At 37.9% G+C, this 16,193-nt stretch overlaps 1 protein-coding gene across 1 annotated transcript in view; it reads right to left on the bottom strand.

Annotated features, from left to right (window-relative positions):
* Nucleotides 1-16,193, bottom strand: part of Grin3a (glutamate ionotropic receptor NMDA type subunit 3A) — a 188,851-nt gene that overhangs the window by 38,608 nt on the left and 134,050 nt on the right. Inside the window, exons 4-6 of the mRNA XM_042271173.2 lie at nucleotides 15,734-15,879; nucleotides 10,948-11,063; nucleotides 335-486 (exon numbers count right to left, since the gene is read on the bottom strand). Of these exons, the coding sequence (XP_042127107.1) occupies nucleotides 335-486; nucleotides 10,948-11,063; nucleotides 15,734-15,879 (414 nt within the window). The remainder of the gene's footprint in view (nucleotides 1-334; nucleotides 487-10,947; nucleotides 11,064-15,733; nucleotides 15,880-16,193) is intronic.

The following is a 16,193-nucleotide window of genomic DNA, read 5'->3' on the forward strand; positions in this document are numbered from 1 at the left end:
GTTAAAGCAAACACTTTTCATGTTAGTCCCAGACATTCTTGCTACAATTTAGAGACATTTCTTCCGTACTTACAAATTTTTCAGGATAGTTTGTGGAACAGAAGTAGAATTTTGATTTTTATCCATTGAAATAAATTCACATTTAAATCGAAAACAAACATGTCTCACTGAACAATCCTGTAGGTATGGACAGTTTTCAAATGAATCCAGGTGATGTCCATGCCATGGAGTATCCTGGTATGTGTGGATCAGGAGGCACAACTAACCTAAAGTCCTTATAGTTTTCAAAGGAAAGCTATAGAGAGCATCAGCATTATCAGCAGTCTTTCCATACCTCAGTGACAGCAAAGCTCCTCTTTCCGCAGGGAACCACCTTGTACCACTTGTCATGTAGCACATCCATAAACCCGTGAGACTTGTATTGACTGATGAGCTCAGATATATTAGAGGTCAGTGGAGAGTTGGGAGGGAGACCAATGCCATATCCTAGAAGAAAATGCAACTCACATGAGTTCCTCATATTTTTCTGAGAGGTAGCCACAAGATCTGGTAACAAGGGCATGGTGAGTCTGTATTACATTTCCCTTAAAGGGCTCCAGATACACTGAGAGATGATTACCCTTGGGTCAGCTGCATCTCTGAGAAGATGCAATGAGTCTGAGTCTGAAAAGTAAAGATGTGCAAGGTGTGTTTGTGAAACATTTTATCACCTTCTGCCCTTCTCTTCCTGATGTTTTTAGAAGCAATCTTTGAAGTCTTTATCAGATCTTGGATTTCCTAGCCATTTTTCCCAGTAAAACTTTCATGGCATGGTTAATCTTAATTGTCAACTTGATTGGATTGAGAAGTGCCTAGAAGATTAAGAAGGTACACAGTGGGTATGTTTGTGAAGGTGTTTCTAGAGAAGATTAATTGAGGGAGAAGTTATTTATTTCAGTCTACTATTTCAGAATTCTCAATCCATTAACATGGAGAAGAAATAGCAGTTTATTTTGAGAGCTAGGAAACAGAAGGGCATACAAGAGGGTAAAATATCGCCCTCATAGATACACCTCACAGCAATATTGTCATATTATGAATTCATCAAGGGATTATCCATTGATTAGTCAGAGCCCTCAGGAGCCAATCACTTTTCCAACACCCATCAATTGGCAACCAGGCCCTTAACATAAGAACTAAAAGGAGACATTTTATATTCAAACCATAATATCACATGAACAAATAACACACCATGACAAGTAAAAGAGCACACAGACTTATAATAACTAACTTCAATTGTCAAAAAACGTGGTAATGCCAAATGTTGGAGAAGACATGGAGAATAAGAATTCAAACTGATGTAGTTACTTTGGAAAACATTTTGGTAATATTTCATATAAACATTTATGTTAAGAACGAAGAACATTTTCAAACAACTCCTCCACAAGTGCACCTAGAGATATGGTTAAGAACACTGTCCATAACCACAAAACTTGGGAAGAACCCAAATGCTCTTTGACGAAACCATGAGTAAATGAATTGTGGAATAGTTTCATGATTGGAATATTACATAACTGATATATATATATATATATATATATATATATATATATATATATATATGCTATTAGGGAAAATGCCATTCCCCCAAACCTGTAGCATGAATTCAATTTTTCCATGTAAAAACAATCATGATAAATTAATATGCATGTTAAGAATACATATGGGTGGATGAAACTATATTTAGAAAAAAATAAAGGATATGATAACTTAGAGATCTAAGATGGCAGTTACACAAAGCATAAGGAAATAGGAGTGGGGACAGACAAAGAGAATGAAGATGGGTGTATTATCAGAGTTTTATTCACCAGCCTAGACTGTGTATTCTTACACTGTCCGGCTCCATGGCTTTCCTGTTAACACATTGCTAATCGCTTTGAGGAGCTCTGTGAAAGAGGCTAATTAACTACATCTTGTTTTGGTTATTAGATCTCACAGTCAAAAAGAAAGAAAGATTTTTCTTTTTGCCCTCAAGATGATTGAGGAAGACAAATTAAAAATGCAGTTGGTTCCCTTTTCACATATCAAGACTAAAAGGCTGTCAAAGATTCAAAGATGCTTAATGAGTCAAATACCTGCTCTGATTATTTCACTTTACAACTCAATTCCAAAGATATTAGTTTTTGTTCTTTTTCTTAATGCAGATGCACAATCCATTTGAACAATTTGAGGCCAGTGATGTGGAGCAGAAACATGTAGTACCAAACAGTTTTTGAGTTTTAAAGTACTGTATGTTTGTTTTTGTGATAATTGTGTTTGTTTCTTAAGAATGCAGCATCAAGAAAATGATGACAAAGTCAAAAGCATAATGTGGACTTTCTGTTTAAACAGTGACTAAAAGGGCCTCCTTTGTGACTGGTGGCTCTGACTTGAAAGGCAAGACTGATGGGAATAGAACTTGAATGAGTCATTAAGTAACACTGTATAGTTGTGACTATACCTTTTTAAAAAGATTAAAAGAATTGTGCATTATGAGTATCTGTGTGTATGTAAGTACACTAAGTGTGTACCTGGTACCCAAGGAAGCCAGAAGAGGGCACCAGATCCCCTGGATCTGAAGCTACCAGTGGTTGTGAAGGACCTGATGTCCTCTGCCAGAGCAACAAGTGCTCTTAACAGCTGAGTCACCTCTTCAGCCTAGGGGTAAATTTCTAAGGAAATTTTTATTTTCTTTAAAAACATATTGATGGTAATTGGTAATTCAATTTCCCAAACATGTTTTCAGTATTTATTAACATTCTGGGTGCAATACAAGGCCCATGTATAATCTAACATTCACTAATCTACTGACTCTCATCTATCCATCCATCTATCTGTTCATCGAATATTTCATTGAGTAGACAGATACCATGTAAAGTGGTCCATACATGTTAGTGGGGAGACATATTAAACAGTTAACTGCATGAAGTAGTTTCATTATAATTGAGACAGACCTTAGGAGGGAGAAAAAAAGGACATTAAGAGTATAGTGGGGGTGGATTTGGAAGTATGTGATGGAAAGGGTTGATACATAGGATAATTAGCTTGGGTTAACTTTGCTGAATATTAATGCATTTTCTCCACCGAAGCAATAGCTTTCAACAACAACTTCTAACATTTATCAAGGACTGTCTATCTCTCTTTCAAGTACTGTTCTTTAATAGTAGCGTATTTTAAGCCACACTGTAAACTGCATTAGACATAAATTTTGACTATTTTGTGATGCACAGTTCAGTCACATCATTCTGGGATTCTAACATAAAGCTTAGTTCTTCTGTGTGTCAGATATATCCCCCATGTATGAACCCTGAAAGTATGTATTACCTAAAGATACTTGAATCTTGAATGATTAAACTGCCAAGATCACAGTCAGTAGCCAGCAAAACTAATGTTTAAAAGTAGGTCTGCTTGATTCTAAAAATCAATGTTCATTCTACTATATTCAATATAAGCTAAGGGAAAACTTGACCTATTTCCTTCAATTCAATGTGTACCTAATCTTTGTAACTGAGTAGATGCCATCCTCCCCAAATCAGGTAATTAGTTCATTAAAAAATAGTCTTGGAGCTGGAGAAGTGGCTCAGCAGTTAAAGGCACTCACTGTTCTTCCAGTGGACCTGAGTTTGTTTCTCAGCACCCACACTGGCAGGTTCACAACAGCTTTTAATGTCAGCTCTAGGGGATTCAATGTCCTCCTCTATCCTCTATGGGGACCCCTCTTTATACAGCAGATACTCACAAAGACACACATACACAAATAAATGGAAAAAAACCCCACAATCTTCAAAAGTAAGTTTTCACCAGCTAAAAATACTGTTCATGAGTAGATTTTGTTTATAAACTTAGCAATAAGTTCTATAAAGAATATAAGAATAGCCCTACTATATGTCAGAAAACTAACTAGGAAGGGCACTCACTAATTACAAAATTTATCATAAAGATCTCTTAAAGCTAATAATCTCAACCTGCATCAGTGTAATAATGGCAGGATGGTTTGCATTTTTATTTGGAAAATACTAATGTTTGCACATATTTATCTGCTCATATGTGTGTAATGTTTCAGAGGTACCTGAGTTAAGTTGGACACAGAGCCTATCTGTAAGATGTTAAGGTGGCATGTGGAGCTGAGGCATATTTAGCAGCTGTGCAGCATGGTGGAAAGTTCCATGACTTTTCTGGGAAAAAAAGATAGGTGAGGCAGAAATACAGATAATATAAACAACCAGGACACAATGGAGAGATTGGAGGACATTCTGTGGGATGAGAAATTGCTGCTAAATGAAAGGAAGATAGTGGTGTGTTAGATTGATTCTTGGTAGTGTCTTTTTTTTTTTTTTTAAGAAGAGGAGACCAAAATACATAAGAAAGTTTGAAAAATGTGAAATTAAAACTTAAGATTAAATGTACATATTCTAAGAGTATAATTTTGGTACTATGACAGAAGCAGTAAGAGTCCCTAAAGGAAAGCTATGTTGAAGTTACAAAGACATTTATAAAAAATGGCTACCCAGGAAATAATGAATATTAAATCATTCTACTCCATCATGCCTAGATTAATTCAGAGTGGAGAGCTAAAAATAGATAGACATCTTTTAATTTTTTATTTTAACACATACATTGGACATTGGTATTTCAATGATTTCTAGCATTAATAATAATTATTAACTAATTAAAACAAGGGAAGACTAGGGAAAAAGTATGTGTCTGTGAGGGGAATTTACTGCTAGACATAAAAATCCATTTTATTCAGAAACATAAAATGGTAAATTTTGAAAGTTTCATTTCTATCCTTTTGTTTTATCAGTTGCTTTTCAAAGTTGATTGTTTTTATTGGTCAAAGAGTTTTTAAATTGCTTTTATCCATTTATTTTTAAATGGCTTGACTTAGTTGGAGTTGCCTAAATTATCATTAGAAACTGGACTTTGCAGTACCGATGACAGGCCAGACTGTCTTATGGTTGATGGATGAAGCAAATGGAATCCTTGAACCCTAAAGATGAAGGCACGAGGAACCCTGAAAATTGGATACAACTTAATAGCTCAAGAGAATGATTTTCCAAATAGAATCCTGATCTCCTCCTCATGGATAAGTCAGCTTTACTCAGCTAAGAGTGGTAGAAATATACTTTGACGAGCAAATGTACGTTAGAAACTCACAGCTAAAAGGAGTCTTTCCAATGCGTGGCTGGAAAATGGATATTTGAAAATAAGAACTCAAAAATAGCTTTTTTTGAAAAACAGCCCCAAGTACAAAGAGTCATTTCATTTTACATATGTCCTTGAATTTGCCATGTTTAGTTACTCTGAGGTAATGGTTGAAAGCATATTATCATAGTCCCAATTTGAAAGAGGTATTTAAAAATGAGTTTCCCTTAGCTTCAGCACATCAAGTTGGAAAGAGAAGTGTCTTGGAGGAGTTGAAATCCATGAAGGATATCTTGGGAGAATTTTTTTTCCTGTGCATGGCTTTTAACTTATTGAATATCCTGAATGTTAATAACTTACTGAGTAAATCTTGTATAGTGGGTGTGTTTTTTCATGCTTAACATGCACTATTTTACTTAACTTTCATGACAACCTTATGCTAGGTGTTCATTTCATATCTTCATTATGCAGATGAGGAGCTGGAAGGACAGATTAAGATGCTTGCCTGTGAGTGACAGCAATTCTATTTTAATCTAAGGACCGGACTCCGGAGTTAGTGCTCTAAGCACTGCATTAAATAATTATTGGAAAGCCAGTAAAAGAACAGCTCAGAAACAGGCAAAGGCCCTTTGCTGAAAGGTCACAGATCATTATTGTGCAGTTACATTACTCTTTCTCTCTGCTTGACCTTTATTGTCTGCTAACACCAATGCATAAATTTGGGGCATGTGTTCATTTATCTTAACACTTTCCCTTTTATTCTCAAGAACAAAATATATCTTTGTGCCTCTGGTGCACAGCATTTAATTTGACCAAACACTTTCTGCATGTCCTTGAACTGATAATAGATTTTTTTTTAAAAAAAATAATATTTTTATTTATTCTTTGAAAATTTCATATATGTATATCGTATATCTCGGTCATATCCACCCCTACTTGCCCTTTCCAGAATTCTCAGGCCTCCTCAACACATCTTTCTCCCAACTTCATCCTCCCATTTTTCTTTTCTTAATAATTCAGAGTTCAGTTAGTACTGCTTGTATGTGCATGGTTATAGTGCTATCCACTGGGGCAGAGGTAGCCTGTTAGTGGCCCCACCCATAAAGGAAAGTGACTTTCTCCAATACTTCCATAACAGTTAACTACCAACATCTTTGCCACAGGAATGGTGCTTTGGGAGCTCCTCCTCTATCCATGCTGGCATGTTGACTGGATTGAGGTTGTACAGGAAACCTTAACTACAGTGAATGAATGTGTGCTATAGCAACATCATGTCCAGAAGACAGCATTTCAGAGCACTCCTCCACATCCTCTGGCTCTTACGTTTTGTAGCAAAGAAGGTTGACCCATGAAAGGACTACAAACTCAAGCTAGAGCCACTGTCTCTTATTGGCCTTACTTTTACTTGAAAACTTAAGTAAGAGTGAAAAGTGAAGTTGGGGGCACTATTTAATAATGATCTTAGCTTGTTTTGGGCTACCATAACAAATTTCAGAGACAAGGGAGCTTACAAACAACAGAAGACATTTATTTCTTATAGTCTTGGTTCTGGGAAGTTCAAGAACAGCCATGTGCAGATCCAGTGTCTCATGAATATCTCCTTTCTGGTTCATAGATGGCTTATCTTGCTGTGTCTTTATGTGGCAAAGAGCTCCCATGAGCCCATTTTATATGGGTACTAATGACATTTCTTTGTAGTTAGAATCCTCATGATCTACTGAATCACTCTGTCTAATCACTAATTCCCTACTACCATTGCAGTGAGGACTAGAGTTCATATGAATTCTGGGTGGCTTCAACCTCTAGATTCTAGAAGATAGATGGCAGTGGCCACCCTACTCAGTCTGTGCTCAATATTGTGTTGATCCAATGTATATTCAGAATGAAGGAATCAGTAGACTTTATTTTCCCTACAAGTTCCTGAAATTATTTATACACTTGGGAAAGTGTGTGCAAACTCTCAGTGTAAATTTGAGTTACTGCGTTAATAAGTGAACCTAGGTACCTGTTTGAATTTAAATTGATGAGTTACATAATTGGAAATACATCATTAATTACACAATCAGTTCATGCTAGCATTGTTCCAGATCTGACAGATTGCTGTAGTTAGGCACCTGCAATGTCCCTATGTGCCAAGTGGGCAATTGCTGGTCAGGAATCACTTTGATGACTCTTTTTATATGTATGTAGTTCAGTCTAATAGTTGCTCTCACATTTTTATAAATTCAAAAACTCTATATTTTGCCAAAGAAAAACATAATAATTTAAAGTTTTCATGAAAAATGAAGGTAACATTTGAAAATATTTCTCTAAGAAATCCTTGAGATTAACACTGAAAAAAGATGAGAATTCAAAGCCAGGCATGGTGTTGCCTGGACACCGAGCAGTAAGGAGGTGAAGGAGGAAGAGGCAAGAATTCAGGATCAGGTACTACCCACATATGAGGTGTGAGGCCATCCTGTGCTATATGAGACTAATCTCAAAAGACAAAATCAAGAACAAGAAATCAGCATTAAAAATTATTAGGTCTGCTGGGTGGTGGTGGTGATGATGATGATGATGATGATGATGATGATGATGGTGCACACCTTTAATTTAATCCCAGCCCTCGGGAGGCAGAGGCAGGAGGATCTCTGAGTTTGAGCCAACCTGGTTTACAGAGCAATTTCCAGGACAGACAGAGAAACCCTGTCTCAAAAATCCAAAAGAAAAAAAATTATTAGGTCTGTTTTGTTCTCTTGCAATGCTTGGGATTATCCTTGAGGCTTTATGCATGGTAAGCAGGTACTTGTCACTGAACTATACTCCCAGCTCATTGTCTTTCTTCACTAGTCTCCCCCACCTTTCTTATAAATGACATCCCTTTGTATTGTTTAAGTTTTGTGCTATGGTTTGAAATTTAAAATGTTCCTGGAGAGTTTTTGTGTTGAAGGTTTGGTTCTCAATGCAGCATTGTTTAAAGGTCTGGCATTTGGGAGGTGATTGGGAGTGTGAAGGCTCTGAATTACTGAGTGGTTGGGCTCTCTCCCTCTGTTGGAGGAAGTAGGCCATTGTCTATATTCTTCTAAGGGTCTAGTTAGTACCCTGCTCTGCCCTTTCCTCTCTTGATCTCTGTTTCATGGTCACCATGAAGTGAGCAGGCTTGTTCTACCATGTTCTCTTTGGCATAATGTTCTGCCTCAACACAGGCCCAGGAACAACAGCCAAGTAACCATGCACTGTTGGAACTGTCAGCTCCCCAAATCATTTCAAGTCGTCTGTCACAGGGATGGAGAGCTGACTGACATATTTTGAGTTTAGGTTGTAAACTCATTCATGGGGGTAGTATTTTTTAAATTTTCCCATTTACATTCTATATTAGTTACTTTTCCTGTTGTTATGACAAAGTACCAGACAAGAATGCAACTTAAGGAAGAAAAGGTTACTTTTCAGCTCATTGTTTGATGGTACAATCCATCACGTGGGAAAGTCATGGCAGCAGAAACATAAAGCAGTGTAGGACTCCAGCTCACAGAAAGCTGTTGCCTATATTCAGGGTGGGTCTTTCAATCTCAGTTAAGCCAATCTTATCTAATTTATCTAATCTAGATAATCCCTCACAAGCATGCCTAGAGGCTCATCTTCTAGGTGATTCTAGATCCTGTCAAGACCCTTGATATTATTGACCATCACACACATCTCATTCATTCAGAGAGGAGAACCAACAGTGATGGTCATGCTCACTCTTCTCAAATCTTTGCTCTTTGACTGTGCCATTTATTTATTTACTTATTCTCTTTGAGAACAAAGCATTGTTTAGAATGATAGGAACTACATGACACTTAGTCTCAGGAGCACAGATGGAAATGTAAAAAGGAAACCAGTGGGGAGTTAATTGTGTGGCATCTGGCACTGAGGTCCAGCAGAAGCAAACAAACCATCTTACCACTACTTTTTGACAAGATGGGGTTGCTCCCTGGAGACAAAGGTGGAAAATAAAGGCCTTTATTCTTATATCCTCTACAAATGATTTGTTGTTAGCAACCACTAATGGTAGAAGGGACCTCAATTACCCCATACATCTAGAACATAAATAAAATGTCTCTCTGTATCCCTAGATGCTACAAAATGGATTTTTCTATTGTTACATTAAATAGGCTATTGAGTTTTATAGTTCTCTCTCTCTCTCTCTCTCTCTCTCTCTCTCTCTCTCTCTCTCTCTCTCTCTCTCTCCCTCCCTCTCTCTCATACAACCATACCACATATACACAGAGTTATACATATGTATACACACACACACACACACACACACACAGACACACACACAGACACATTCATATTCTAGTCGTAACAGAACAATGCTACCACCAACTATCTCTCATCCTGACATTCTAAGTTTTATCACTGTCATTTTGCCTGGAGAGGAGACTCATAGTGCCTACAAAAAGGCTTGAAAAAATGACAGCAGCTGTATAATTCCTATTCATTAAAAACACAAAGTCTGAAGAAAAAAATCCACTGATACATTTAGAGGAGACAGAGACCAACTATGGTTGTGAGATTGAAACCAGAATATTCTTATACCCCCACTAACACGCAAAAGCACATACAACAAGCAATACTTTGGCACTCCATGAAATTGTTTTAAACTGAAATGTTTTGTGACAAGTGTGTATGAGCACCAGACTGTACTGTCAGGGAGGAGAAGCCAGGAATTGGGAGGTATGGAATTTGCTGGTTCAAACTATGTAGTCCACATATCAGCTGTTGTTCAGAATGAGAGAAAATACTGACAAAGCAATGCTTCTTTAGTCCTGAAGTTTGATTGATGGGTTTATCTATTTGGAAGCCAAACTTGTTGCCAGTGGGAAAAAAGCAATCCTGGGGCTCAAACAAAGTTTTGCTTAAGGCCCCAAAGGGTACTAAAACTCAGAATTTGGTGTTTTCTATTTATTTCCAGACTCTCAAATAACATTCTTTGGGAAATACAGTGTTTAGATTATAATTCTACTATTGTCATCTAATTTATATGGGCATGAAAATATGATACAATGTTCGTTCTTGGTCTTTTTTGTGCATAAAATGAGTAGACTAGATTTCATCAATATTGGGACTTCTCTCACAGGTTTGCATTATCACAGAAAGCACAGATTTCTAGAAATAACAACTTTGGCACCTCCATGAGATTGTTTCAAGCCCAAACTCACAAGAGAACATGGATAAGGCTCATCAAAAATTGAAGAGAAAACTATCTTCAGATACCAATGAGATTCAGCATCAAACAGGCAATGTAACCCACACATGGTTGGCATTGTCTGGGATATACATAAGATAAACAGAGTCCTATCATATTTTTTTTTTAAATCAGATTCATTATGGTATTTGACCCTTCATCAAAAATGCTCATTAGATAGAGGCTGGGACAGATCTGTGGTACAGCAGTTGCAGTTGCCTAGTAACTACAAAGCCCAAGGTTTGATCTTTACCACTACAGAACACAAAACAAAACACAAACACAAATTCACATTAAATAGTGTTAGAATCCTTATGACTATTACTCCCTGGTACCTGAACTGACATCATCATTTTGGAAACTATTATTTTTTGTTCTAACAATTTTGCAAAGAAAAATTTGTTGAGTGGTGAAAAATAAATCTTTAATGTCATCAAACTTAGTAGCTGAGTGCTTATGAGTTGAAAATGAAAACAAGGGAAGATGAATCACTCTCTGCTTCTGGCACCTGTGACTTGCTAGGCTAGCAAACAGCACATCCTGGGCAAAAGTGAACTAAGAATGATTGATACCTTCAATGGCAAATGGCTTCCCCACAGTCAGAAGCTTGCAGTCAGCATCTATTGAAACTTCGTAATCCAGAAGGGCTTTGTCCATGATGAAGGCATCTAGTTTCTCTGGATCATTCCTATATTTAAAACCAAAGGGAACAAAATGAAAATGGCTTATTACTGGGTAGGAAGGAGTAGCCTGATAGTAGACTTTGGTTTGGGGATGGAAACTTGGATACCAAGGGCTGCACAAACTTGTCAGTTGCTGGCTCTTGTTCACATCTCTTTCACTTGTGGAATAGATATCAGGGAAACAAGCTTTCCTTTTAGCGTGTACAAGTTCTTTCCCATGGGTTTATCTACCAACCCCACTTCTAACTGCTAAGTCTAACATCAAAGCCAGATGTAACTCTTAATCGAATAGGAATGTGCACAGGGAAGGCTGATTTCTATTATTTATCAAAATAACTTGTGTTAAGTGCTGCATTCAGTATCCTACATACATTTAATTATTCATCAGGACTGTGAAACAAATAATGATGAAAATGAGGCTCAGAGATTTGAAGTATTTTGATTTAGGCCACACACCTGGTTAAGTGTTGGAGACAAGTATTCTTGTGAATCAGTGTTGAAACCTTTGTTTCTTCCTGTCACAATCACCATTTTGTTATTCAGAAATTGACTATAATTTTGTATTTAGGAATAGATATCAAGGAAATACTTAGAAAAGTTCTAGTGTTCTTGGAGAAAAGAAATTTGTGGTCTCTTTAAGTCCATGGTATAATGTCCAATAAATTGAAGGTGGAGCTTATGTAACAGATCTTAGTGGTTCAATTTAATAATCTGTCTCCAGGGAGTCCTGTTTCTTCTTACTGCATAGGTAGTTCAGGGTAATTTAATTTGGGTCCACTAGGCTTGTGCCAGTTAATCGACAATGGGCTTAAGTTGCCATTAAATATCTTAGGTGTCCTTCATGAGAGTTCTCTATTGTTTTGAATATGGGAGCATACATGACCCAGTGGAAAGCTGTGTCTAATCACAGCGTGGACAACCCTTACAGGGAAGGCAGAGTTTGAAAGCCAGCTAGGCAAGTTCTTTGTTTTCAGCCATCCCAAGTCCCTTTTTCTGAAGTATAGAATTTATACACTTAAGATTTTTTGAGGGCTGGAGAGATGGCTCAGAGGTTAAGAGCACTGGCTGCTCTTCCAGAGGTCCTGAGTTCAATTCCCAGCAACCTCTTCTGGCCATGCAGTCATACATGTTGTATACATAATAAATAAATCTTTAAAAAAAAAGATTTTTTATTAGTGTAATTAATTATAAAGAATAATGAGTTTCATTGTGAAAATTCTTTCCTCCACCTCTCATTTCCACCCTCCTTCCCTCCTAGTCTCCCTTCCTCCCTTCCTCTCTCCCTCCCTCCCCTCCTCCTCTCTTTCAGACAAAGTCTCACCACATACTCTAGGTTGACTTCAAACACACGCACTTCCGCCTCCATCTCAGGATAAGTGGAGTCCAGACTCGAGCCACCACTCTCATTCATTCTGATATTTTCATGAATGTATGTAATATTTTGATCATATCCTCTCGTTTTCTCTCCTCTCCCTCTTTTCTCTCACCATCTCATTTACCCCTTAAATAGTTTCTCTTTCATAATAAAGACGTTCCTGCTATTAGAATTGTCTAAGCAGCTTTGCAAGACAACACTTCTCTTTTTAATGTGGCCTCAGTCCTTCCACTTCTAAAACCAGAGTGAGGCTGTGCAGATCCAATAAAGAGGAGTAGCATCTAATCTTAGAGGAGAATATGGTTAGGGCTCATTAACAATTTGGAAGAGAAGGATGTCCATAGACACAGGTGAGATTCACCACCAGGCAAGAAATTGCTAACGTTGCCTGAACCGCACATAGACACATAATAAATGCTTCTCTCTTTGGCATGAATTGCCACTACATTGTTTTCCCATTCTTCCAGGAAGTGAAACTGCAGAATGCAGTCTATCTTTCCAGGAATATTTCACTTAAGTTACAATAACTTAATTTTGACATGTTTAACATCAACTAAAATGAAAACTACACAGATCTCTAGCAAGAGAGAGTTCATAAAGGGCCTGGGGAGTGTGAATAATAATTCATACTAGGAGCTGTTGATGAGGCATCTTAATGGAATCTAGGTAATAAAGTCAAATTCTAGTCTGAAGATGTATCCTTAGTCAAAATATTACTATAGCAAGAGAATGCACCTTGAAAAGGGCTACACAGCAACATGCCAATAGTCCATAAGTATCTATGCTAAAATAAGATAAATAGGGAAAAAATCCTTGAGGTTCATATGCATTTTTTGAAACCAGTAATTTCTGAGCCCTGTGTCACTGATATCCTTGAATAAATACTCATGGTTTTGAATTGCATAGTGAGGTTAGTTGGCCTTGATTGATTTCTATGCCATGAAAAGGCTAGACACAATGAACTCATAGACTTTCATGGGATCTGAGTCACTGGGGAGGAGGTGGACTGGAGTGATCTAGTCATAAGTAGTTCTAGGCTGGCTGAATCATTGTTGTAGTTGGCACAACCTCCAGCTTCATCTATTGTAGAATCATGTCTTACAGGCATTCATTTAAAACTATATTTTATATACTACAAAATTAGTCATGCTCTAACATAATAAAGTAAATGAGCGATCTATGTAGATGACCCTGAATGTTGTAGGTCCGAGCTCTAGAATGCTGGGGATGCAGGATAGTATGAGAACTATGGTTGCTTGGAGTGTTGCCTAAGAACACCCACAGTGACTAGGTCAAAAGTAGTGACAGGCCCAGAAAGAAGTGAGGAGACACTGACAATAAGCTCTGCCTATATTCCTGCTTTATGTCAATCAATGGGTCACCTGAGAAGTTTGGAAAACTGCAGTGGGTTTGGGATGGAGCTCAAGAGTCTGTACTTCTGTTTGGCTTCCTCACACCAGCTACAAAATGGATACACCTGCATCATGGATTATTCTTATTCTTAAATCCTTAAAGACTCTTCCATTATGGTGTCTGAACTAGCCTGAAGCTAGAATCCATATATATATATATATATATATATATATATATATATATATATATATATATATATATATATATTCTGCCACCTGTTAGCTATATCACTTTTGGAAATGTCCTACTTTTATGACACTGGGCATCAGATGAAGGCCTTCTCAGGTAGAGCCACTGGGAAAAATTAAAGCTCTGAGTGCAAGGGAGCTGCTGAACACTGAGGAAAGTTTCACCTCATCCTGCCCTGCTGCTGGCAGAGCCCTGTTTGCCAACCACTGCTGAGAGCTCTTGCTATCTGTCTGGCATCCCATCCTCTCTCTCACACCTGTGCAACTGTCTGGAGAAGAAACAGAAGAGAGTCTGGGAGGCAAGGGAGTTCTAAAGTGTGTCAGAAAGGGACTCTAATGTTTTGATGTTTTTGCAAAATAAGTGTCATTTTTGTAGCACTTAAACTTCATAAATAATTTTGTGAACCAAAGAGCACACAGCTTCCAGTCTCTCTGAGTTTTAGTTTAAAAAAAAATCCATAAAATTGCTGAAGGGGCTATTACTAGATCTCTCGAGAAACACAAAGCCTTATGTCCTATGAAAGTCTTTCTTCCTTTCCTTTTTGAAAAATTGGTTGAGGCAACTTACTGTTCACTGGGAAAAGTCTAATAGCATAGAGAAACTGGTCTCCTGATGTTGAACTGAGGTGGGGACTTGGAGGTTGGATGCTGCAAATTGTTGTCCTGATGCTATCCCCTCTTACAGAAGCTGAAAGCCATTCAGTCCCTTTGCCCAGGCAGGCTAGACCAGCAGACTCATCACTGCACGGCTTGGCATTTGACTCTACTGAATTACAGGCTCTGATAATCTGTCATGGCAACATGATTGCCTCTGATTGCTTCTCATAAATTCTGATGAGAAGGATTCAGGCATAGGAGTCACTGTCTTCTATCTTATTTCTTTCCCACAGGAAATCTCTGAGATAAATTTCCATTTCCTTGTGGCAAAATGAGGCATTCCACAGGCTTAGGGATTCACTTTGAAGGGAAAGGTTGCTTTGGGACACTTTATCCTCTGGCCACATTCCCCATGTGTTTAATCATCTCAGCATTGTTGTTTAAGCCAACATTTTCTTCCCTTGCCATCCACCCCACTAATGACCCTACTGGCTCTTTCACCAAAGGCATTGCATACTATAGACGATGTAGATAACTGGTAATCTAGGTCATTTAATTTCTTGTACAGCATTCTATATTGTCTTTTGGATCTCACAATGTATGAGTTATTTCTTTGTGTGTTTATGTGTATGTGTTTATATGTTGGTGAATAGGTGTATGTGTGTGTGTGTGTGTGTGTGTGTGTGTGTGTGTGTGTGTGTAAGGCTAGAAAAAGCTGACATGTGGTATCTTCCTTAATCATGCTCTACCTTAGTTTTTGACACAGGTCTTTCACTGAACTGGAAGTTCCTTGACTTGGCTAGACTGGCTGACCAAAAGGACCCCAGATTCCTCTTGCTTTTACTTGTCCTGTGTAAAATCACTGGCTGTGTTTGTGTGTGCCTTGAGTCTTACTTGGGCACTGGGGACCCAAATGTGGTCCTTCGTGCATGTCCAGCAAGCATTTTATTGACTGAGTCACCTGTACAGACTCTGCAGGTGCTATCTCTGAACACAGCAGTAGGGATTTTTGTCCACCATATTGAAAAAAAAGAAAACCAGGCAAACCCAACATGATTTCTCCTTAATTGAAGCTTTTAGGATCCAAGGGGGTGACACTTACTTCAGATACTGTACTCCATCAGGGGTGGCTGGCACGTTGTACCTTCTCATGTACTCGTGCATCTCTGGGAAGCTCTGCCGTACATAGTCTTCAGCACTGCTTTCCCGGACAGTTCCAAAACGGAAGCCTTGAGAAGGGTGATGAAGCTACCAGAGAGAACAAGAAATGCCTCTAATATGCAGTACTTAGTTAATTACTTGTTTAAAACCTTTTCATCTACCACTAGGATTCAAAATTCAATAAACTGAGCACATTTTACACACCTAAAGGCCCTAACATGCAAACAAAGTATGCAGACACAGACGTAGGTATATGCTTGATTGTATCCAAGTGTGTTCTATCCTCAGGAGGAAAGAGATAGGAATGACAAACCAAATGTACGAAACAGTTATTCTGCTTCATATTGAGAACCCAGGACATTTTTTCAAGAACGTTACTACACTTACATTGTGTGTGTGTG

This window comes from Peromyscus maniculatus, chromosome 2 (assembly GCF_049852395.1).
Source record: "Peromyscus maniculatus bairdii isolate BWxNUB_F1_BW_parent chromosome 2, HU_Pman_BW_mat_3.1, whole genome shotgun sequence".
Lineage (NCBI taxonomy): Eukaryota > Metazoa > Chordata > Mammalia > Rodentia > Cricetidae > Peromyscus > Peromyscus maniculatus.